We start from the raw sequence: 25,340 nt of genomic DNA on the forward strand, positions 1-25,340 counted from the left end.
GGTAGTACACTCACAGTTTGCTAAGTGGGTAGACGGTGGGGAAAATGTTCTCATAGTTAAACTAATATCAATGATACTAATAAAGATGATGACAGAATATTCTGAGGTGGTGAATATGGACATTACGTTTATTACAGAGGTGAGCTCATGGGTATGCAGTTACTTCCAAACTGATAAAATTATATACTTTATATAGCTCTCCTAGGTTCAGCAGATCTCAACAAAGTAGTTTCTAAATGCTAAAGAGAGAGAGAGAGAGAGAGAGAGAGAGAGAGAGAGAGAGAGAGAGAGAGAAGGTCATTGTGGTGCACACCTGTGATCCCAGCACTTGGGAGGTAGAGGCAGGAGGACCGGCTACCTGAGACACTGTCAACAACAAAACAACAGAAAGTAAAGAAGAGTAATGTACTAAGAAAAAGTTTGGGGAATGGAGAGATGGATCAGTCGTTATGAGCACTTGTTGCTCTTGTAAAGGACCAGGGTTCAGTTCCCAGCACCTATGTGGTAATTCACAATTATCTGGAACCACAGTTCCAGGGGATCTGACACTCTTTTGACCTCTGTGGGCACCAGGCACACATGTGCACATACACAGCATGCATGCATGTGTCCGAAGACAACTTTTTGGAGCTGCCTTTTCCTTCTACTTTGTGTGTCCCCGGAATCAAACTCAAGCAAGCTGTCAGGCTCGTGTGACACACACTTCCACCCAGTGAGCCATCTTCCTTGCCCATTCCCCTCTAAACAATATAAACTGTCTAACGGTAAACATACCCAGCCTACATAAAAACATCTCAACAACAGACGGGATAACACTATAGATCCTCCAGAGGGGGCTCATGGATTAGTTTGGTACGAGCAAAGGGGCCACAAAAACTACATTAGGTTAGGAAGCTGCACCATGCTGCTGAAATGCAGCTGCAATGTGACCTGCTGTTTGACGGGAGAGGCCATCAGAGGATGATCCCTGAGCCTCAGTGTCGTCCTGCTTCTGTGGAAAAATCCTTTCAACATCTCTTTCCACTTACACTTTGGAATTATTTGAAGAAAGTGACATCCTTCGGTAGCTACATTTTAAATGTGCAAAACTTTCCCGCACAGACTCTTCATTGACATTTTACCTATCAGCTAGATGTCATGATAGGAGGCTGAGGATGGGAGATTTGAAGCCAGCCTGGGCCACACAGCAAGATCCGATCTCATACAACAACAACAACAACAAAAACTTCTCCTGGGGAGGAGAATACAACTTTCTAACTCACTCAGAACCCAGGCTGGGGTTGTAGGTGCTAAAAATAACAAACTTCATTAGTGTTGGTCAGAAGTGTCCGCTCTCTATAAGGAACTGGGACAGTATAGAGTTGCCCCTTCTTTAAAAATACATCTAGGTATCACTCCAAGGTCCGACAAGCTCCACAAAATTATCTCAACACGTCAGTGTTGGAGAGAATGAATGGTGGGTGCTGGACACCTGGCATTTGAAGTGTCTACTGAGTAGGTCATTAGCCAACCCCTGCACCCCAAAACAACAAAAACCTATCACAAACTGGTTCCACCCCTCTCTGGCTTCGAACCAAGTTCACAATTCGAGGGAGGGGGGGCTTTGGAACTCTGTAAGGATGGGTGATTAATTAAAAAAAAAAAAAAAAACACCAAAGGCCTCACTGTCCTCCCCACACCCTTCCTCACAGAGATATGCAGTCAACAATTGTACCAAACAATGGGCCTTTGTCTCTCATCTCAGCCATTTTTAAAGACACTTTAATTAACAACTTAATTTAACTGTGTATTTTGGGCTGTTGATATTGCTATTTTTTTCTTCCAAACTGAGCATGAACCTTGGAAACACTCCAGGAGTGGCTTCTCCCTGCAAACCTATCTACTACCGCCCCCTTGTACCAAATCAAGTTCTGTAGGTGGCTAGCCTTTCCCAAGGGACTTCCCAGCTGCTAATCACTCTTTGAATTTTGGTTATTGGTCGTACAGCTAACTGCTACCATTTACAATTAGGAGAAATGAAGACTAAGATGCCATTCTCGAGGGGATTTCTGAAGATTGGACAGGCGGGCAGACCGAGAGGAGCTCTGACCACACTTTTGGAAATGCTGTGGGAAAGTAGAATCCGTTCTGGGTACCGGGTTTCAGAGCTGGGAAGGGTTTCAGTACTCCAAACCAGGAGCCATTGCTATGGCTCCAACAAGAAGGGAATGCAGAACCCAAAATATAGTCCTATTTTAACGATTCACATTTTAATCTCACACAAAAATAAGTCCCTAATCAACACTTTTTTCTTTCCGTTTAGTGTAATGTCTTCCTAACCCTTCCTAATTTACATGGCCATACTGGGTTTGAGCTTGTGGATTTGATCAATGTTTTATTTTGGCATTATGCAGAATAGAAAACGCAAACATTAAAGAAATGTGTTCTTGATGATCACTATTAAAAAAAAAACTGCAATTAGTGTACCCATTTTGGAAGGGGAGGCCAGGAAATATAAATTTAGTGTCTGTGAAGGGTGTTCAGTGCTATTCCCTCAGCGAGGGGCACAGACTGCAGACGCAGTCAGCCTGGGTACCAGGTCACCTTGAGCAAGTCCCTGGGTGTCTCTGCAAAATGCACACTGTAGCACCTACTTGCCTCTCTTGCTCATCATAAACGTTCAATGACAGTAACATCCTGGAGGACCTGGAACAGGCTGTGCCCACACCTCGTCAAGCTGGCGGGGGGGGGGGGGCTAAAACAAGAGCTACGAGGAGGCCACTTTCCTTTCCTGAGTTCTTATTTCCTTAAAAGATATTTATTTATTGTTGTTGTGTGTGTGCATGTCACAGTTAAGGTGTGGAGGTCAGAGGGCAACCTTGCAGAGTAGGTCCTGTCCTTCCACCTTCACTTCGGTTCTAGGAATCCAACTCAGGTCACCAGGCTTGCATGGTGAATGACCTTACCCAATTAACCATCTTGCTGGTCCCTGGAGTTACACTTCTCTACAGTGGACTGGCTAGCTGGTGCCTTGGGATCCCACAACTGCCTCCTTAAACATGTCCTTTAGTTGCCTCAGGCCCGGGTTACCTCAGCTAGACTCCAGTAACTGTGTAGGAGGATACTGAGTGTCTCTTGAGGTGACCCACACAAAGACTGACACAAGCATAGGCTAACCAGTGGATGTTCCTCAGCACCGGCTACTGCTGGCAGCAGCTACTATTCTGAGTGGCCCAGGACAGTCCGGTCTCACCTGGGGAACTGAGGAGGAAGGTTGGGGTTCTACATTCCCCTCTGAGACAAGGACAAAGAAGGCGAACCAAGGCCTGTCTCTCCCAGCTCCTAATCCTGCCACACCTGGCAAAACCCAGTGTTGCTGATGTGAGCTCTGCCTTCACGATGTTTTAGCTTCTCATCCAACTGCTGGTAGGGGAGGGGCTGTGCAGAGCGGCTTTCCCACAGAAGAAAGCTGAGGCAGGGTGCACGGAGCAGTCTGTCAGCTGCTGACCTGAAGAACAGTAAGATGACCATGCAAATGCCTTTAAGGGAGATGGCTAATAGTTATGGAAGCCTGAGTCCTGGCTCTGCCAGGAAAACTTAAATTTTACGACCCTTGCGTGTGGGCACGGCTGGATCAGACATGGCTCCTCCAAACCAGGAGCTTGCTCGGAGAAGTGGCTGGCTCAGCACTGTGGAGGAGGCAGTACATTGTACACACACTGTAACACTAAGTAACGCGGTGTACTGTAACAACTTGGGATATTAGGCCCTAAAGATTCTAGAAATGTCTTAGATTGGCTCAGACTCTTGTTCTCTAGAGTCTCCTCGCTCCCCTTTCCCTGCCAAGAAATGGCCTTGGCGGAGTAAGTTCTATGATGGGCAGCAGGCCCTGGCATAAGAAAACCATTTTTTTTTTTTGATGACTCTGGTTGGTAGAAAGCTCTGTTGGGTTGGAATCCGGTTTTCTTGAAATTCCTGTATCTCAGTCTTGGCTTCTAGTGCTCAAAGCATGTCTTGCCTACAACTTTCCTAAATCAGTGAAGATGGCCCTGCACCTCTTGCCATGCCCACTGCCCTTTGGCTCCTCCTAATAGCCACCTGTCCTGGGGATATTTTCTTCAAATCTTTAAATGTGCAGATAAACTCACTTTTTCTTTATTAGTATAATAATAATAATAACTATTATTATTATTATTATTGTGTGTGTGTGTGTGTGTGTGTGTGTGTGTTTGCAGAGGCAGACCACACAGCACACATGGTATTCAGAGGACAATTTGTGGGAGTCAGTTCTTTCCTTCCACCATGTGTGTCTAGGCTCAAACTCAGAACCCCAGACTTGCAGGGAAGCATTCTAACTTGCTGAGCCATCACGCCAGTTCAGGACCTCATATTCAAAAGGTACAACTGGTGACTCTCCCTTCAAGGGTCTGCACATGCTTGGGTATGTTTTGCTTTTGTGAGTCTTCTTTGAGAAGCCCACACCATGTCTTACTTTCTTCTATGCATCTCTCTTGACCCTTGTGAGTAAGGCTGTATCAAAGTGCTTCATAAAAGCCAAGTTAGCACTAACAGATCTCTGGAATACAGAAGGTATCTGGAGTTAGTTGTTTATCTGCCTACTGAAAACAAAGACTGAGCAATAGAGCTGCGTGCCTAAGTTAGCAAATCTCCATATTCTCAGAAGAGGAATAACCGGTCCCAACTACTGCTGCTACAGTTCTAGGCAATGGACCCAGGCCTCTGGATTCAGAGCCAACAGATGGTTTGTCTGCATATCTGCATGCATGTGCACATGGCCTGGGTACACATATACCCACAGAGGTGGGGTTGCCATGGCGTTGGGAGCTTACATCTTCCCCGGAAGGAGTGCTGGAAACTGAAAATATCTTGTACCCTCCAGCTTTATGTCCTGATACATTATCCTGGGTCATACATGCATACACACTTAAACACAAAACAGCTTCAATGTGTGTATTTTGACATGCATTTTGGAAGCCAGGTGACTTACTATGAAATCTTAAATTCTACTTTTTTTCTTCTCTTGGGGTGTGTGTGTGTGTGGGGGGGGGTGATGGGGTGTATGCATTTGACTAGGAAGGTACTTGCATGTGGAAGCCAGAAGGGACTTCGATGTCTTCCTCCATCATCTCTGCCTTGTTGTCTTGGACAGGGTCTCTCAGTGAACTGGAAATCCACATTTGGAGTAGGTCAGGTGGCCAGGAATTCTTAGCACACGCCTGCCACTCTCGCAGTGCTGGGGTTTCAGGCACACAGGACCATGCTCAACTTCTTAGGCGAGTACTGAGTACTGAGGATGTGAATTCAGATTCTCAGGCTCACACAACACCCACGGAGCTAGCTCTTCAGCTCCAAATTCTATTAGCGTATTGAAATTTCCTTCAAAAGCAGGGACTTCGAACCCTGACCACTCAGAAAGCTGAAGATTGCAAATTCAAGACGTACCTGGGTAACTCAGCATGACCCTGTCAAAAAGGAAGCCAGCCGATGGGGATGGGGATGGGATTGTTTAAATCACACAGAAGAGACAGTGAAAAACCCAAGGCGAGTTGCCTGCCAGTCTTGTCAGTGTTTGCGGAGCAAGAACTCAGAGATGCTACTAGAAGGGGGCGGGTGCAGAAAGTTATTTATTTTACGTTTAGAGAACAGAATTTGGGCTCTGGAGCAAGGCCAATCCAAGTCTGAAGCCTGGTTCCTGTAGTCAGCTGCCTGCCCTTAGGCAAATCTTTCTCCCTCTCTGATCCTTAGTTTATGCCTTAGTTAAGCCTGCCTTTGCTTTTGTGCAAAATGAGAATTAATGCCACAGACCTGGAAAGATAAAGGAGACAGGCACCAGACACGGGCCTCACAGAATGCACATTTACTGGGTGGCATCTTTTGTGGGAGTGGCTTTTTATTATCAGACACGTCATATTTTCTCAGTTTCTGCATTAAAGCACATTCACAAGTTTCATTTGTGTTACTTTCAGGCATGGAAGTTTCTTTTTCCTTCTGTTGTCATAATTCCATACAGAAATTTCTAGTTGATAGTCAGGCGTCTCCAAAACCCTCCCCTCCATGCAGAATCATCTCAAATCTTTGGGTTTCTGTCCATTAGGATATAAGCAGTTTCAAGGTTTCCCCATAGCCCTCCCCCATCCTCTTGTCCTTATCTTCCCTTCCAGTCTGGATCCAGCTCCTTCCTCACCTGGCAGTCAACCATCCCCAGGAGCTGTCAATTTTGTTATCTCGACTTCTTCACTGGTTTCCCTCCAAGGGAGGCATCCCCCAAACTGCTCTAGCTAAGGTCACCTCCCTGATGTCAAATCAAAGGGCAGCTGTGGTACTCAGGGAACAGTGGCACCTTAACAGAACTCATTGCCAGGAATCTTAACCTGCCTCCTCCCCCTAGGAGGTTTCCTGGTTGCCAAGACTACTGCTCTGGCTTTCCCGCAGTCCTTCAGTACTGGGCTTCCCAGCGCTCTCACGAGCTCTCCTTGGACAACCGCATCTGTTCCCACAACTCCACTCCACTCGTCTTGGGCCTGATCTGTTCCAGTCATGGTGTCTTCTGACTACCAGGCCATATTTACTCATCTCCTAGGAAGTTTCTCTTGAATGATTTACGGACAGCGTGTCCAACACAGAAATCTTTACAAACCAGAAGGGGTTCCCTAGTTCAGTAAATGCTGCTATCTAATCAGGTCAGAAATTTGGGTTTAATCCTTCAATCCCCCTTTTCCTCTAACATCGAATCAGTCCTCAAGCTAACTCTGCCTGCTAACTACTCTTGGGATTGTCCCCTTCTCTCTGTTGGCCCTGCCTCGGTTCGATCACCACGGTTGCTACAAGACTCCAGCCAGACTGCCCCACCTCCACACGGCATATACAAGACCCTGAACAATGTGACAGAGGAATAATAACAGAAAGGACGAATGAACAGTTAGTTGTTGAGCTGTGGAGTATCCTTTATACTGATCACTTCCAAGTTTGCCTAGCTAGTCTCATATTGGGGGTGGCTGGGGTATTTCTAGTTTATGCTGTTATAAATAGACTTGCTAAGGACATTTTCTTTGTCCACTATTGGACGATTTCCTTGGGATATTTTCTTGGGAATGGAATTACCAGTGAAAGGCTATGATTAGCTCTAAAGCTCTCATTATACATTGCCAGCACTCAAAAGGCTGGGGCCCGAGGGCCACTGTTTAAATGCCATATGCTACCTGAGAGTCTCTCCTGGGGCTCCTCGGCTTCTCACTTCACTGGGTTAGTGGGTTGACAGTGCAACCGTAACACTGTTAAAGTGTGTACTTTTCAGGTGATGATTTGCTAGACACGTACTCTTGACAAGCAGATTACCATCTCAAGCGACACACTCCCCAGTTTGCAAACAGTTCTCACTTCTATTTCATTTTGACTCAGAAACTTCGGTTTCCTTTTGACCAATTATAAAATAGAGAAAATGAAGTAAGTAAAAGCATGCCCGGTGTGGGAGGCGTAAGTTTTAGGCTTGTCAGGAAATTCTCTGCTGGGTCCCTTTTGCCTGTGGATGGGTTACAAATGGAGCCTGCAGCTCACCGTTGGAGTTCCATGATGAATCCAGCTGTGGAAACAGCACGGTCAAAGGCCTGGGGGCAGGAGACCCCTAAACGCCCATTATTGGGATGGGACAGTGTGAGTTTGGATTTCGAATGGCTCTGGGTCCTAAGCATTCTATTTAGTCTATTTTGGTGGCTAAACTGAATCACAAACTTTTCATTTACTATGGGGAAAGACAATCCACCTCAGTTCAGGTATTTCAGGGATCTGCTTCATCCAGCTGGGCCCCACCTTCTGAAGTGTTCCCACTTCCCAACACACACACATCTGTGCTGACACCTGTACCAGGTGGTGGAAGGTGAAAATGAAGTCAAAGGATTCCGCCATCTGAATTTTGAAATAATAAAAAAAGAGTATTCGTTTACTCAAAAACAAAGAAGTCAACTTTAGCTTTATATTTACGACTTAAAAGACAGAGATCCGGAGAAAAGGGAGGCAGCTGGTTGAAATATGCTAATTCTACATTTAAGAACAAATCAGAAAAGACATATAGAAAGAAAATTACTTTCAGTGGAATGCAGAATATAAAGGAAGGCACGAAATAAACTTGTGAGAAAATGGCAATACCATTAAGTATACAGGTAGTTTTTTAAAGAAAGTATCAAACAATGTATCATATACATCACACATCAGCTGCCACCACTAGCTTCATTTGGGCCTGGCGGCTAACAACTTAGAAGACTTTCCCAGGAGTGGCTTCCCTAAGCATCTCTCTGACATGTGCTACGCAGTTTTAACTCCTTGTTCAAAGACACAGAGAGGTAAGAAAGAGCCAACTATGTGTGTCTCCAGTCAAGGCCACACAGTTGTGCTGTCATTTCCGGCAACTGCCCTCTGCGATTTGTGTTCTAGGATCCTCTGACTTAAATCTAAACCATAGCCATTCTGTCTAGCAAGCCACCTTCTGTTCAGATGGCTGGTCCAAAGAACTGCATGTAGATAATAAGGAGCACTGTTAGTTCAACTTTGAAATGGGATTTTTCTATACTGGAAGAATATAAGCAAAGTGTTTTTTCTAAAGATAAGGACGCTGATGGGTTGGAAAGAGTAGACATTATTTACAAAACCACACTGGCACACCAAAAGACCACCACCCACACACACACACACACACACACACACACACACACACACACACACACACACACACACACGAGTGTCTTGGAGACAGGGTCTCAAATGTATTTCAGGCTGGTCTCCTACTCATGAGTTCCCTGCCTCAGGCTTCTGTGTGCTAGGATTACAAGTCTACACCATGCTGCCTGGTTTGCCAGTGTTTTTTTTTTTTTTTTTTTTAAACTGAATTAAAGAAACCCTGAAAGTGAGGTTCTTTTTGCTTTTTTAAACAGGGATAGAGAGCATAATATGAATTAAGTCGATAATGACCTGAGTGATTTTGTTCATATAAAATAATAGACACATAAATCTATTCTATCTGAATGCTATGTGTGCAATACCTCTAAATAAGAGTGAACACAAAGTGACACTTGTCTGTTCTCCTTTATTAATTGGGTCTTTCTGAGTCTAGTAATCACACACACCTCTGCATTTTAATCACCCCAGATCCACTTAATGGGGCAACTATTTAACAGCTCAAAGACTAGATAACAGGATTCTGTCAAGGTATCAGCAATGCCCAAACTCTTTCCTTTCCAACTCGACTGTTGTTATTTTAGATAGGGTCTTTCTTTGCAGCCCAGGCTGGCTTTGAATTCATGGCCCTCCTGCTTTAACTGCCTGCATGCTGGGATTGCAGGTGTGCACCGCCATGCCTAGGTCTCCTGTGTTTTTAACTGAGTGGTTCACAGCACATGTGACCTTAGCACATGCGACCTCTTCTGAAGCCTTTAGAATCAGAGGCAAGGCAGATAAAAGGGGAAGGATGGAGTTTGATGTAACAGTAGACCCTTTAAAGTTCCAGTGTCTGGTTATACATAGGTGAATTACTTCTAACCTAATAGTCGCTTTAATCTGGAAACCTCCTCTTCCCCACACACCAGCCATTGCCAGTAAATCTTCCTTTTCTTTTTGTCTTCCTTTTTTTTTTTAAGATTTGTTTATTTATTTATTATGTATACAGTGTTCTGTCTGCATGTATTCTTGCAGTCTAGAAGAGGGCGCCAGATTTCATTACAGATGGTTGTGAGCCACCATGTGGTTGCTGGGAATTGAACTCAGGACCTTTGGAAGAGCAGCCAGTGCTCTTAACCTCTGAGCCATCTCTCCAGCCACAATCTTCCTTTTCTAAAGTTGTCATTATGTTTGTTCCCATGAGACCTTCTGTGGAGAGTCCTGCGTCAGGATGAGTGTAGCAAAGACCAACCACCAGCCATATTTCCATGCTGTGCCTATGCAAGAACCGGACTCTCACCTGAATGAGGAGATCGGTAGCGGAAATCCTCTTTGGTCAGTAGCAGGAGCGCCTTGCCGTTCATCTCAAAACTGTTACTCTCAATGGGCCTTAAGGAAAACTCATTCTCTGCCCACTTGAGCCACTGGGCTACGTCATCTCTGCTCCAGTAAATCGGCTGCAAGCCTGTTGGAGAGCAAGAGGCAGAGAGCTTGTCAGTCACACTGTTGGGACAAAGGGAGAAAGGTCTTGGAATAATTAACAGAACTGAGACTTTGTCTCAAGAGCCTTTGAGTTGAGTTCCAAGGCCCGGGTTTCTAAGTACTCAAGTATGGTTCACATTAACTTTTTACTTAGAGGCAAAATGATGGGAAACCCCTTTCCATGCATCTCAGGGATGATAGGTCTTAGAGGCCTGCCCTTGGGGCTGCACTAAGGTCAGGTTGGCTCTAAGTGGCCTGGGGCATCCTAGGAGGACTGAAATCATGACAAATCTCAATGTATTTAGCAGGAGACCTTAGACTCAGAGCTGATGTGATTGTAGCTCAGAGTCTTTGAAATGGAAGTGTTCCAGAGCTGGCCTTGACCCCCACAGAGCTGCCAAAAAATGAAGCATCTCCTGAAACCTTTTCCAGGAAGAGTCATTTACTCAGCCTCTGGGAAGTGGCAGGCTAGCCTCTGGCCAATGCAAAGTCAGAGAAACACAGATGGTCCTCTGCCTTATTATTTGTCTTGCTGATGGACTGGAAGTGGGCTAGATGCCACCCACACGGTGGTTCAGGTTGCATCTCTGGGAGGCAGAGTCCATATTTTTATTTCACTTTGCTGCTATGGGGAACTCTGATACGCCCTTCAAGTGATTAGAACAGTTCTCAAAGTGTGAACGAACCCTGGGAACCCCAAGGGTTCCCAAGACCCTTGCACAGTGTCTGTGCAGCAAAACCACTTCTCAGAACAATATTAACATTATTTTCTTTTTTTACTCTCGTCCTGTCATGAGCACACATGGAATGTTCTAGGAGCTACATGACCTGTGGCATCACAGCAGGCTGAATAAATACAGAGATGTAAACCCAGGCATCTTCTATTAACCTGGACATTGAAGAGGTTTGTAAGAGCATATAACACTACTGTTGTTTGCACATATCTTTTGAAAATATGCTTCAAATATACATTGATATATGCCTAGTTTGTTGATCAATAAGTTAGTAAATACTTTAAAAAGTAGTTTACGGGCTGGGCGTTGGTGGCGCACGCTTTTAATCCCAGCACTTGGGAGGCAGAGGCAGGCAGATCTGAGTTCCAGGCCAGCCTGGTCTCCAGAATGAGTGCCAGGATAGGCTCCAAAGCTACACAGAGAAACCCTGTCTCAAAAAACCAAAAAAAAAAAAAAAAAAAAAAAAGAAAGAAAAGAAAGAAAAAGAAGTAGTTTACAATATGGTAAGTGTTGCGTTAAGTCATATGAGCAAAAGCACTTTTATGGTGGGGGACGGGGTTTGGGGAGAACAGTCTTTGATAATTATTTAGAACTTAAGTCCTGGCAGTACAAGGTCTGCAGGACTCCATTCTCCAAAGTCACAGAACCAAGAGTTCAAAGAGAGCTCAGTGGGACCAGAGTTTGTGCAGAGATGTGGTATATGTCTTACAAATGTGCCCTCCAGCTCAGTCCTGGAACAAACCACTTCCCCCCCTAAACTGACCATGGTGAAGTACTGTCTAATCCCTTGGATGCCCGGGCTGCTCAGAGTGGGGAACAAATGGGTCAGATCCCAGGGAGAACGTTCCAGGCTCTGACCATGATTGCTTCCAAGAGGAAGATAGTTTTGAAGAACAGAAGTCAGTGTCGTTTAAGTCCCCAGAAGACTCGGGAGACTCCTTACAACCAGCCAATTGGAGGGTCTGGGAACACAGCTACTTGGAAAGTAACGCAAGGCCATGCATGACTGCCTGGGCTGCAGAGTGAGTTCAAGGTTAGCCTGTAACTCAGTGAGAGCCTATCTCAAGTCCAAAGAGAGCTGGGGTTGTTGTTCAGTGATAGCATGTGTGAGGCCCAGGATTCACTCCCTACTATCATAAAATCAAAACCACCAATCCAACCCAAACCCAAAGAATTTGAGTGTGCTTTTAATTTTTACAGCAATGTTTTTCACATGGCCGAAACAAGCTACTGTAACACGTGACTGCTTTATGACAGAAGGAAACAGGACTGCTAAAGGATCTGAGGTTTGCTTTTGTCTCTTGACTGGTCAGAAAGCAATGCCTATCCAGAATGGTTTCTGGGCATAGAAAGTTTCCATCTCTTGTTAGTAGAGGCTACCCTGGGAAAACCTTCCACTTTACTTCCTACTGTCTACGGTGCCCACTTGGGGCAAGAACAGCACGCCAACTTGTGATTTCAGCCATTACTGGTAAGTGGGAGGGTAAGGCCATCAGGGGAAGGGTGGAGGTTCCAATCAGGCAGCCCCAGGAAAGCACCTTGTGGCCGGAGGGCTTTTGAGGCCATGCAGGGAAACAGGGTCTGGGGCAGCTTGCTGGGATGTCAAAGTAAATACAGAACCAAAGCCTGCCTGGGAGGGGAAATGAGTGTAAAATGCTGACTTTCTACCAGGACAAACTGAAACAGAGAGGTGGGTGAGAAGGGGGTGGGGCCCCAAGCAGGAATTTGAGGTTCTTTATATTCTATGGAAGAAAATCCTCATGAGTAATCCTTTCCCTAAATACAAGAAGAGGCACACACTCCCAACAACACTGCTGGGCAAGAATAACAGTTTCTCTTCTCACTTCCCATTAATCTCTCCCACAGCTCAGCCTTGAAGCGACCAAGGCCGTGGTGCTGTGGAAATCCCCTCCCCAGGAGCCCACGAGGAGGCTCTGGGCACAAGTACAGCTGGACAGCAGGTTACAGAGAGCACTTGGCAGCTAAACAACAGCGACCCTGATGCTGCAAGCAACCTGCTGGAGGACACTTAGGGAATGGATCAGCTTCATTGCACTTCCATTATCGGAAGGAGAAGGTGGACAGCTCATGGAGCCAGAGACAGGCTGGCTATGCAGTAGCGTTGCGAGTCAAGTCCCTCTGCTATTTCTTTTTTAATTCAATGGTATAAAAAGGCTAGGCGATAGCATGTGCTGTGTAATTTTAACGGAGGAAAGAGAACCCGCTCCCTTCAAGGGTCCTAAAGCCCGGATGCTGAAGAGTAATGGAACAGAGGTGGTACCCGGAGGTAACTCTGGTGTGATGGAGATGGTTTAATTTACTAAACAATCATTTATGAAGCATGTTTATGCACCCAGCTCTGTTCCAAGCATTTCAGAAATATCAGTCTATTTGTCTGCATGCTTGGACAACATTTGTGATGGAGGTGCAAACTAGGAAACGGAGGCCCAATGCGTTTAAGATTCACCCCATGCTTGTACAGTTCTAGCAACAAGTGGGGCTGAGATACGAATCCAGAGTCTGTTTTCTTACCCAGGCATTTTCCATCCACACTCAGAGCTAAGACTGGCTTTCAAAAAGACTGAGGAAACCGACTCCTTCCCACCCAACACTGAGATCCTTGGCCGAGGCAAGTTATCAGCAGATTGAAGATAGAAAGAAAAAAAAAAAAAACAACTCTGCAGATCCCAGAGAGACAGATTTCTGGCTTGGAAGATGAGGGAGGGGCAGGTGGGATGCTACTTTGAATGTGTCTGGGAAGAGAGTGCTGTTTTCACAGGCTGCTCAGTCCTGACACTGGCTCTTGACTTTTTGCCCAATTCTCCACTGTGGGTGGGACCAGGGCTGCCTGGGAAGGGAAGGATGTGTAGGATTTGTTTCAAAGTCAGTTCTGGCAATTTGGCTCAACAAAGAAAGAATATATATGCTAATTATTAGGAACGAGGGGAGGAGGAGAGAGATTGATTCTTAGATATTACCCTGTGTGAACCAATGTGCCACAAGAGCCATTTAACCAGAATTCTTAACACACTAATTATCTTCAGAGAGTACTTGGTGAGAATTTTGTATGGAGGACCTGAATTTCTGTGAAGGAGAAAATTACTAAGACTCCCACCAGCCTTCTTTCCTAAGGAGGTCCAGTCAAGTTCATGGGCTCACACCCTTCAGAGATACATCCAGACTACTGATTTCTTCAATTTGAACCTCAAACACGAAAAAATTTAGCTAGCCAAGATGTTTGTTTTCCTACAAAAACTACTCTACATTCGTGATCATGACCTAAAGATTTTGTAACTTCTTGAAGGTTCTTCTGTGTCATGGAAGGCAGAATAGTGCTCCAGAGTGTGTTGCTATGTTCCAATTCTTTGCAAAGCTGTCTGCCAGCATGGCAATAATAAACATAACAGCTTGCCCTTTTGAAGTCCATAGGCACTTCCACGTGTTACCTTCTTTAATTGACAGGGGCTCTGTAATTGGCTGGGTTCTTATTTTAGTTTAACAGACGAAGAAATAGAAGGCTCAGAGTTGATGGACATGGTTTGAACATTATTATGCTCAAGTTCCTTTTCTCTCTGTCTCTGTCTGTCTCTCTGTCTCTGTCTGTCTCTCTCTGTGTGTGTGTGTGGTGTTTGCAGTGGAACCCAGGGCCTCATACATGTTTAGCAATTGTTCTATTGCTGAGCCACACTCCAGCTCCCAGCTCCAGGCCTTTCACCATTATAGACCTTGGCAAAGACACACTTTCATGTCAAACTCTCCATATTTACAGGAGTTTGCTCAGGAATCTGTGCACTGGAAGACAGAATTGGAGAATGTGAGGGATGAAGACGCCACAAAGACACTCCGACTCAACCCTTGTCTCCCTGACTAATTAGGAAACCAAGGCCTGGAAAGGCTAACCGTACCATGCCTAGTCAACCCACCCCAGGGATTCACGAGACCTTCTCACTTGACTTGATGACAGCAACTTTATGACCCTCGATCCATCCGTGTCCAGTGACTAATTCCTTTCTTGGTTCGTCATCTTGCCTTAAAATAAGCAGCCCAGGACTACGGTTTTCAGGAGCCCTCGCACCTGTGTTCCCTAACTCTAACATAGGAATATGTTTCCGGTCTACCTCTGCCTTGACAATACAATTCAATGACAATGAAGTAGATTGTTACTGAACTTAAGTCAAACCACATCACCATGATGATGAGGGCTCGTGAATTAACAGGCAACACCACAGCTGCCCAGAGAATTGGAAGAGACAGTGCTGGAGTTGTTGGCGCCTCAGTCCCGTTATTCACTTCTTCCATGTTAACTTTCAAATAGATTGACAATAACAGCCAACACAATCACTTACTATGTGTCAGGAGATGCTTTATATATATCCTTCACCTAATTCCCTTTGCCCCATAAGACAATCATTACTGCAGCACAGAGAAGTTCAGTGACTATTTGGATAAAGTCACTGAGATAGGAATTGGGAACCCAGGTGTTCTGATGCAATCAAAGTTCGTATTATCACACACCTGCCACTCTATCTAAGACTCTCTGGTACTTTGACAGAACATAAAAGTAAGTTAACAACTTCTGCATTTCCTAAGAACCCACCCCTGTTTTCTATGGTTACATTAATGGTAATATCTTTGGCTGTACATAAATAACTGGTGCTAGGAGCCAACAACCCTAGCATTACTGTAAGAATGCGTGTCAATCAACAGTTAATTTAATCTGGGTGGAGTGCAGATACAGAGATACAGATCTCTTTCTAGTATCATCCGTACTATAAAGCTTATATGACGAAGATTTGATAGTCGTCTGTCATCCCCATGGGTCAGTGAAAGTGCTGACCAGGTGAGGCCTGGGATGGAGCACACTGGTGACACATCAGCCCCTTCCTTTTGAGGGGTACCAATCAACTTCCTAGCTACCAAGCCATCTACACACTCATCAATAAGATGGGATGCTTTCCCAAAGCTCAGAAATACAGCAAGTATATGTAACACTTTCAGCAACTTTCTGAGGGGGTGGAGGTAGAGAGGGACCAGTGTTCGGCCCCACAGAGATAACGTTCTCTCTGTGCTCACCAGGACTGGAAGTCCATCCTGAATGGTACTCAGGGTCCCAGCAGCTTCGCTGTTTTGGTCTGTTTATACACTTCTCCTCCCTATCTACTCCTTACATGAAGTCACCCCTTTCCTCTTCCTGCTACCCCAAGGGGAACTGCTGGCATGTCTGATGTTTCTGGAGAGTTCTCTGAGTCTGCACCACATAGAAGAACTCAGCTTTGCTCTCCCAGTGAATCTACTCATGTGGAGAACTCTGCCTATTGGTCATTCTCCTCGATGAATCAGAAAGAGGAGTCAGAAGGTGACTGGTGCTCTTTTCTCTTTGCATGTATTGAGGTTGCCCAGTATAAGCTACAGCAAGCCAATAACAGGCTTTTCCTTGAGGCATCCCCGACTGTGTTCATTGTAGTCTGAAGTTACCTATCTGCAGGTCACCTTGTCTTACTATTCTGGACCTATGATGTCTCTCCTTTATCATTTTTCTTCTCAGTAACTTTTTTTTTTTTTAAATCACACACAGCTTTTTAAAAGATAGAGCTCATTAGACTGATACAAGATTGTGGGGCGAGAAGCTGGCTCACCACGCTGGCAAACGATTTGGTGATATTTTAAGAGCTTGGTGAATGTCAACTTCTGAGAATCTACCTTAGAGAATTAACTTTGTATGCAGAAAAATCCGTCATGCACAAAGATGTGTGGTTTTTGTTTTAATATCAGGTGTTATTTTTAATAGAGGAAAACAGAATGTAAAAAAGAGAGCAGTCACTTACTGACAACATCTATGATAGAAAGTGGTGCAGTCAATAACAGTATCCAGAAAAAATGAATATTCATATTGAAAACCAAAAGTGCATATACTCACAGAATCTCAAACAATGCACAGATGTTTCATAAAACATAAAAATATTAATAGCAACTGCCACTCAGTAGTAGATTTATAGGTGACATTTACTGTTTCTTTTACTTATTTTATTTCCCAATTTTCTGTATTAAATATGTACCATTCTCTGGGTATAGGGCACAGTCTTACTAAATTGTCCAGTCTGGCCTTGAGCACCAGGTCTTCCTGCTTCAGCCTCCAGAGTAGATGGGATTATAGGCATGAACCACCACGGCCCACTGGCATCATTACATTTACATAAAAAAACTTCATAAAAGTTGAGACACTGGTTGAGATGGTATAGTCCTGAGATCCCAGTACCTGGGAGGTAGAGACGGAAGAATCAGGAGTTCAAGGCTAGCCTGGGCTGTATGTGATCCTGTCTCAAAAAAAGAAATATTGAGCTCGTTAGAGACTATCCCCTATACCTGATGATTTTGGTTGTTTTGTCCCCCATCTTTTTTTTTTTTTTTCTTTCTGTTAGTCATGTGCAATTGCTAAGAGAGAATCTCTTTTTTGAGAGTATCCCAACTTTTCTGAGTTGTGTTGTAGCATTTTGGTTCATGGGATCATAGGTAGTGTTCCTCTGAAGTTTAAAAATCTGCTTTCTAATTAAGTCAAGAAAACACCTCTAGTCTATTTCCCTTCCTTGGTTCTATGTTAATGTTCTCATCTTCATCAGAAGTCTCCAACACTTTTACTTTGCCAGTCAGTCTCTGTCAGACTTGAGTCAAAGGGCAGACCCTCTCCTTGTCTCTACCATTGGACATGTAAAATTGCCAGTTATTAGGTACATGTGCTAAGAATAAAATGTGCATGCACGTAACTGGGGGTGGCTTTTCAGTGACGTGCACATGGCACTCAGGACACAGAGGTTCACCTTCAGTAAGGCCCTTGAATGCAACTCAAGATCCTACTTACTGCTAGATGGTCTGCCTTTGTGCCTGCCACCCGTGTTGTGCAGCAACTCAGATTCAAACATTCCCTCCAGAAATGAGGGAGGAGGCCCCAGGGCCTCAGGAGTAAACAACACAGTCTCAGGAAGTTCCTGAAACTAGCAAATCCCACTCCACCAGCTATAGAAGCACTAAATTACTGGTGAAGAAGGAAGATTTCCTGAGTAGCCGAACCACCTGCAAGTCACACAGAGAGCTCAAGAGCTGCAGCTTTGGTGAGTTATAAGAGAAACTGGGGTGGTCTCTTCCATGATGTAGCTATCTATGTAGTCACCCTTGTTTCAATAAGAAACTTCCTAGCCATTGTGCTGGTTTACTGTCAGCTTGACATAATCTAGAATCACCTGAAAAAGTCAATGAGGAATGATCTAGATCATGGTGGCGTGTAGGCATGTCTCTAGGGAGCTGTCTTGATTGTTAATAGAGACAGAAAGGCCTGTGGGCCGCACCATGCCCTAAGCCCAGAGTCCTGAACAGAGTAAGAGAGGAGAAAGCTAGCCAAGAGCAAGCAAGGGTGCGTTTATTTTTCTCTTTGATCTTGACTATACAGCTGTAGTGCTGACTGGCTGCTTGAGTTCTTGCTCTGACTTCTCCAAAATGATGGACTGTCACTTGGGTTTGTGAGTAAAATAAACCCTCTCCTCCCCTATGCTGCTTTTGGTCAGGATATGTTATCATTAAAACAGAAATGAAGCTAAGATGTCCATCTACCCCCAAAACCCATTTGTTGAGCAAACTGGACTCTGGCAGCATATTACAGCCAGCATGTGGCTAATTCCCATTTAAGGTGGAGATGTTTGCATCGCGTCTTCCCCGTTAAAGTCACACAACACATCCTCTTCCTGCCCAGACACCATCCCTATCGTAGGCTCCTTCTGTGGTCTGGAGAGCGGGGATGCTCCCAACTTGTGAGGTTTAGTACATTGCCACGTGCTTTCCTGTTCCTGTCATCCCAGCAACCAGTCTGTGAAGCTACACTGGGCGCATCTGTATTTACAGAAGAAACTGAAGCTCAGAGAAGTTAAGGCACTTTTCCAAGATTACAATGAGCCGAGAACCAAAAGAACAGGAAGCTATGTCAGGTGGATCTTAGAGGAGCTGGGGGAGAAATAGGGGATGAATATAGTTAAAAATACAACATATGCATGTGTAATATTCTCTAAAAATTAATAAGATTATATTTAAAAAGAGTCGTTCTACTTTCCAATACAAACTAAAGTATGGCACACAACAATCACTATGTAGGGTGTGCTCCATGCATGTAAGAGGCTTCTGCAGGACAGAGACCAGACAGCTGAGTGCCTGAAATTTGCTTTGTATCTTTAGGAGATGGAGAGGCACTCAGCTGCTAACTGGAGCCCAAGAAGCCACAAGGGCAGTTCTGTAAGCTGAGACGTCCTGGAAGAACTCTGACACCACTATAGCACCTGAACAAAGAGGCCTGGCAGGGTCAGGGTGCAGGCTGGAAAAGTAGCTCCCCAGGAGATACCACGACTTGTCAGGAACAGGCAAAGGAAAGAAGGATAAGGAGGACCAGGCAAGGAGGTGTGTGCCTCAGGTGTGAAACATAAAAGGCACCTTTTAAAATCTCAGTAATTAAACTAATAGTTTAGTACGGTACATACCAATGGGCTCCACATGGGCAACTCAACCAACTGGAGACGATTATATCTATAATGTATATAACATAAATAATATGTAAACTACCCCCAAATAGCAGCAAAACAAGCCGTTAATTTGTACCGAACCTTCACAGTTTATCCTATCTTTAGTCTCTAAACCATATAGGGTAACCATCTAGGAAATCTAAGAAAACTGTCCACAGCCTTAGGTTTTGTAAGCAATCTAATGATTTAAAGTGTATGTCAGAATGTAGGTTACAGGCAAATAGTATCCCACACTTGAGAGTATTAGTTGGGTGGGTGTCAGCATGGGTCCTGGAAGATTTCACAGGACAATGTGTTTAAAGAAAAATAAAAGGAAACACAAGAAATTCCTGATGAACTAAACACCAATGCTTCAAGTCATTTTCCCAGAGAGTCATGAGGAGGAGGTTCCATGATAACCTTGGAAAGTGGGAACCAACCTGCACAGTGCCACTCAGCTTTTGGAGGCAAGGACCTCTCTGTGAGTTCAGAGACAGCCATCCTCCTTTCTTGGAAAGGCACACACCGGTACATCTGCCTGCCGTTTCAACATTTGTGGGCCACTGAAATTGACTGGTGGGTCACTGGAAAATCAGTTTAGTGCTTTTCAGTATCTTGTATACAAACGGGTCCAACTGCTGCCTTGTGATACAATACAACAGCAAATGAGGTTTGAAAGAGAAATACACCATTAGCCCAAACTAGGGGGAGGGAAACAGAATAGAGAATCAGAGAGGGTGCTCACTTCTCACACAGACACCAGGACAAGATAAGGTGGTTGAGAGTTACTTGGCAGCAGACTGTACTGGGAGGCAGGGATGGGTGGTGGGGGAGTGTCCCTTCTCAGGGAATGTTAGAAGTCTTTGCTAACACGCTGAAACTTGGTATGAACACTAGAAAAGGTTCATCACCATCTTAGTCTATGAACAGTAGGTTGGTGTGATTAGGAACGAAAAGACACCACAGAGAGAAGAGCTCCAAAACCAAGAGAAAAAGTAAAAAAAGGACAAAATTTCCTCTACTTTGGAACAGAACGATTCATTTTATTTATTAACTTTACCAATGCTTACACCAACAAGAAGTCCAGCTGAAAGACAGAGAGGAAAAGTAAGAAAACTAGCTATTAAAAGTCAGTGTTTCTCAGACCGATGGGATGAGCACATATGATGGGTGCATGAACATCAGACCTGGCTGGATCTGTGGGATCTGCATCGTATGATTGACAAGGGCTGCCTGAACAGAAGAGAAGGAGCCACTTTTCTTTCCTCTTTGCCCCCACAGAACATCTCATCTGGTCGTAGCCAAGGACCTACAGACGTTCCTTTACAGAGTAACACCAGCGACCCTCATTCTCATTCTGGATGGAACGGTAGAGAGGCTGGCCTTTGTGTGGCCTGACTGCCCCTGTACTTCCCTCCTTGGTAGCTCTTTATCCTTTGGAATTTTGAGAAAGCAAGCTCCCTTTTTTCAGGATGGAGATAGTGCCTGCCATCACGAATCCCAGAGGTGGTGGTGGTGTGGGACGGACAAGAAGGGTGTGTATTTGGAGGGTGAGGGGCTGAAGAAGGAAAGTGTGTTTAACTTTCAACAGGAACTCCATGGGCCTCAGATTGGATCAAGGGGACCTAGGAACCTAAACAGCTTTTCTTGAGTGTTTTTAGAAGAGGAATTCCATTCCACCTTGTCATGTCTTCCATACCTGCTATTCCTCCCCTCTGTCTCCAGTGACAGTGACTCCAAGTGTTTTCAAAGGTTGGCTGCCCTTTGCTGTGGAATTGAGTGTCCTTTGAAAGGCCAGGCAGCCAGTGCTCACTCAGCATCTGAGGGCTGCATGACTGACATCACGAGCAGGATGGAGTCATTTTAACGGCATTGCTGACGCGGATGCCTCATGAAAAAAAAATCACATTTGGAGCAGCAACTTCTATTTAAAGGCAAGCGTGTTGCACTTTTAAAGGCAAATGCCTATGAGACCAACTTCTCTGTCCCCCAACCCATTTCCTTCTTTAGTCACAGGGAAATGGCATTTGTGGATGTAGCCACAGGAGAGACAATCTCCTCTCTCCCCAGGTCTGTTCCTCAGCATGAAGGCTGCTGGTCCCCTTGGCTGAGGACTTGTGCACAGAGGTAGAGAAAGAACAAGGGCAAGTCCCATCCTCCTTGGGGCTCTGTGGCCAGAAGGGAGCCAGGAGGCCCTGGCTTATACAGAACACCTTCCTCGCCTGGCTCTCTCATCCAATCTGGAATTTTACATCATTTATAGCTTGTGATAAAGGCAGGTGGAGTACCACGGAAGAGGAAGCTGATAAAGGTAACACCAGATGGTAATACAATCTATTCATGCTCAGCTTTGCTAGGCAGTGTGAGGAGTCGGAGTGCCAAGATGGACTCCCTAATGGCCAGGGGTTGGGGTGCACTCTCAACAGCTGAGAGACTCCAGATAGGAAAAGGAAGAGACCTGGATTCACTTCATGCCTACTGTCACATGGAGTCTGTCATTCCTCTCTTGTAGCTCATGAACTCATGACAGGCAAGGGTGACCTTGAATACCCAATCCTCCTGCCTCCACCTCCCAAGTGCTGGGATTACAGGCATGAACCGACGCGCCTGGTGTAGATGAGCATATGGTGAGTTCTGGAAAGAGATCCCTGTGTTTTGAGCTTGGAGGTGAGAACCCGTGAAAACCCTCAAGAGAATGAGCGGCATGTCACCGGTGGCTCGATATCCATTTGCCGTGTGCAAAAACCTTTGTGGGTGGGCAGAGCCTCTGCTCTGGTAAGGTCTCTCATCACTGTTATCAGTTTATCAAAGCACACTGTCTCCTCTGGCTTCTTAACAAGTATTCCCAACTTAATAGAAAAACACTAGCAACTGCCTCTAGCCAACCTACAAAACGAAATGCAAATTCCACTTCCATCCTGTGTCTGTGACCTACTAGCACAGAGGCTATCAATGGGTGAATGGTCCCCAAAGGTATCCTCACACTGTAACCCCTGGAGACTGTGGGTGTGGCCTCCTAGGACATAAGTTTTTGGACATAAGTTAAGGATCTTGGGATGAGGTCGCTTGGATTCTGCAGTGGCCACATCCAGACTTCAGTGTTCTGCAGGCCTGGGCTTGCTTTGGGTTTCTTCTAACAGAATCCCATTACCCACATGGTAAAATTTCTGCCTTTATTCAATATTTGCCACTTTCTCTTGAGTTTTTGTTATTGCTGTTTTCTTCTTATTTTATTAAAAAAAAAAAAACCTTCTGCTTGCATCTTCCATGACTCTTAAAGACTTTGTCTTTTGTATGCACTGTGTATTCTCACTAGCATACTCTCCACGTCTGAAGTGATTTTCCTGTTCTTTGCCGAGTTCTGTTAGCTCATTTCTGAGTTTTTCTACTTCAGACTATAACTATCCCCGCTACCCCCTCATGCTTTATAGCACTTTCCTGATGTCTGTGCTCACATGGGAGGAGACAGCTGCTGTTATCTGTAGGTGCTGCCTTGGAACGCATGTTGTCCTGGGGGGTGCTATCCTGCTCTTACCTGCCCTCTTTTTTTGTATCACCTCGTTTTTACTGCATATTTTTCCCCCAGTTAATCTTCCTGGGTTTTTAGGAACTAATTTACTTTCAGCTTTATCTAGCTCGATCTTCTATTCCTGAATTGCTTGGTTCTGTTTTCCTTGGGGTGTTCTTCCCTAAGCCTCTCCTTCTCTGCCACCTTAGATGGAGAGGGTGGTAGGTCGGCCACAGAGTTAGTCAGCAGGAGAGAATCTTACATCTTGCAGAGCCCCAGAGGCCATGCACAGCACTGGTGAACCGAGCCATTCTTCCACAGTGAAGACTTCTTTTTTTTGGGGGGGGGTTCTTGTCCCAAGGTTTACTAAAACCTTGTTACCTAGATGTAAGTATTGTCCTTGGGTTTTGCTGCCAACTGCTGTGTTCTTATAAGAACTTGAGAGAATTATGCTGTTATGTGTCATCTTCCCAGACTGTCCCATAATATTTCCTACAAGAAAGGACAGCACAGCTCTGGAGACTTGCAAGATAAATGCCACGTTTCTGTCACCTCTTGGTAAACCACTGCTGGATTTTTTTGACAGTAAGTGAAAGACATGTAATAATAACTTGAGGGGGTTCAGGACACACCTGTGCTGCCCAGAAAAAAAGGAACCACCACCCTGAGAAACCGAGGCAGGAGAACCAGGCAAGACTGGGATGGAATGTACACCAAGCAACTGGGCCCTGAGGCTCCGCACTGCAAACCCAGGACACAGGGCTTCTTGCATGACGGAACTAAGGACTGGTTTCAGTGACCACAAACTCTCCCATCTGAAGGATTTCTCCCATCAACAAGGGCCCAGTAGACCCTGTCCCCTCCTTCCATGCCAGCACTGTGATCATTTGAAAATTTCACAAGAATCTGACTCACTCAGCCTGTGGGTCGGACACCACAGCAGTCCTAAGCAATGGTGAAGACCTCCACATCTGATTCTTCCCCAAGAGTGACAAAGCACAGGCTTGGAGACACAAGGAGTTACAGTCAGCAGCTTTGCACACAACCCTTCAGAGGCACCTTTCAGCAGCTCTCTCAGAAGCAGTCCCACAAAACCAGTGAGGTGATTACCAGCAGGATATGCAGGGGACCTACTGGCTTGCCAGCCTCAATCCTGCTCTCTCCTTCCCAACCCTGCTCTCCTCATTCACCTCTGCTTTCTCATTAGGCTTCTGTCTCTTTGGAAGATGAGACTCACCCTTGACCTGCCAGTGTCATAACTACAGAGCTGTGTCGTACTGATAATTTTTTTAAATGTCTTTTTTTTTTTAAAAACGTGGTCCTTGGAAACTTTGCAAGAAATGTATCGATTTGAGATACTCAGGCTGAATTATTGAGCTCTGGCAGAAGGAAATAAATCTTTCCCATTCCCCACGCCTGCTGCCAAGTGTGGCTTCCAGGAAGCAATGTCCGTTCTTTCTGGAAATGAAGCAAAAGCCAAACGTTCTACCCCTCTCCCCTGACCCCACCCCTTCACTTGAATTCACTGACAAAAGCATTTTGCGATTCATTGCTCATTTGCCTGAATAGGCATCCGAATTAGTAATGCCCAAATTAGTAAGGCCTGGCTGAGGCAGCTTCCTAAATAATGAGGCCTGATCGGTTTGGCAGACCCAGGGGCCTGTGCAAAGCAAGTTTGCAGCGCGTCATTAGGTTAAACACTCTTCCGGCTTTATAATCAAAATTTCCCCTACAGACCTGGATGTGCAAAGGAGAAAGAACATGCTTACTGATGCCAGAGATTAACCAGACCAGGAGCCAGAGCTGTGGTGGGGAGGAGGGGAACCAGCATTCAGGAGAGAGGACTTGGGCTGTGGTGTTCCAATGCACAGGGCAGGATTAGCACACAGACTCCTGACATCTGCTGTTTCTTTCAGTTCGGCTGAGTGTTCATTCTACCTGGCGACAGTCCAGGGGAATTCCCATCATCACAAGCAGCTGAACACAGTGTGGGCTAACTGCACAGCACTTGTCTGCCCGTTGCTCCCGTCGTCACACAGGCAGTGCCCCATCCATCCAGCGTCTAACGTGGTGCTGAGCCTTGGGTTGGTGCAGGGGTGTCAAGGGGGACAATGCCCAAAACAGTCTGGTTGGGAAACTGGGAGTGTGGAGAGACATTTACAAGTCTGCGTGAGAACCAGACCGGGGTAGACTCAGAAAGGAAGGAGGGGGTGACAGCTTGGCAGGCACAGCCAGTTTTGGAAACTGAGCAGTTTGACACAGCTATCACATGAGGTGATAGGAAGGGTGGGGTGGGAGGCGACGTCTCCGCTCTGATGCTAAGGGGCACCGGACATAATCTAAGACATCTGCACAGTACTCCCCCTCACCTATGGCTGCCGTCGCAGAGAGGGCCGACATCATGCTGTCAGTGGCCCAGGACCCAGCCTTACA

The 25,340-nt window shown here is 45.4% G+C and overlaps 1 protein-coding gene across 3 annotated transcripts in view; it reads right to left on the reverse strand.

Annotated features, from left to right (window-relative positions):
* Nucleotides 1-25,340, reverse strand: part of Etv6 (ETS variant transcription factor 6) — a 236,640-nt gene that overhangs the window by 42,070 nt on the left and 169,230 nt on the right. For all 3 annotated transcript variants that reach the window (XM_035448458.1, XM_027429868.2, XM_027429867.2), the window contains exon 3: nucleotides 9,947-10,111. In XM_035448458.1, the coding sequence (XP_035304349.1) occupies nucleotides 9,947-10,111 (165 nt within the window). The remainder of the gene's footprint in view (nucleotides 1-9,946; nucleotides 10,112-25,340) is intronic.

This window comes from Cricetulus griseus, chromosome 8 (genome assembly GCF_003668045.3).
Source record: "Cricetulus griseus strain 17A/GY chromosome 8, alternate assembly CriGri-PICRH-1.0, whole genome shotgun sequence".
In the NCBI taxonomy this organism is placed as follows: domain Eukaryota; kingdom Metazoa; phylum Chordata; class Mammalia; order Rodentia; family Cricetidae; genus Cricetulus; species Cricetulus griseus.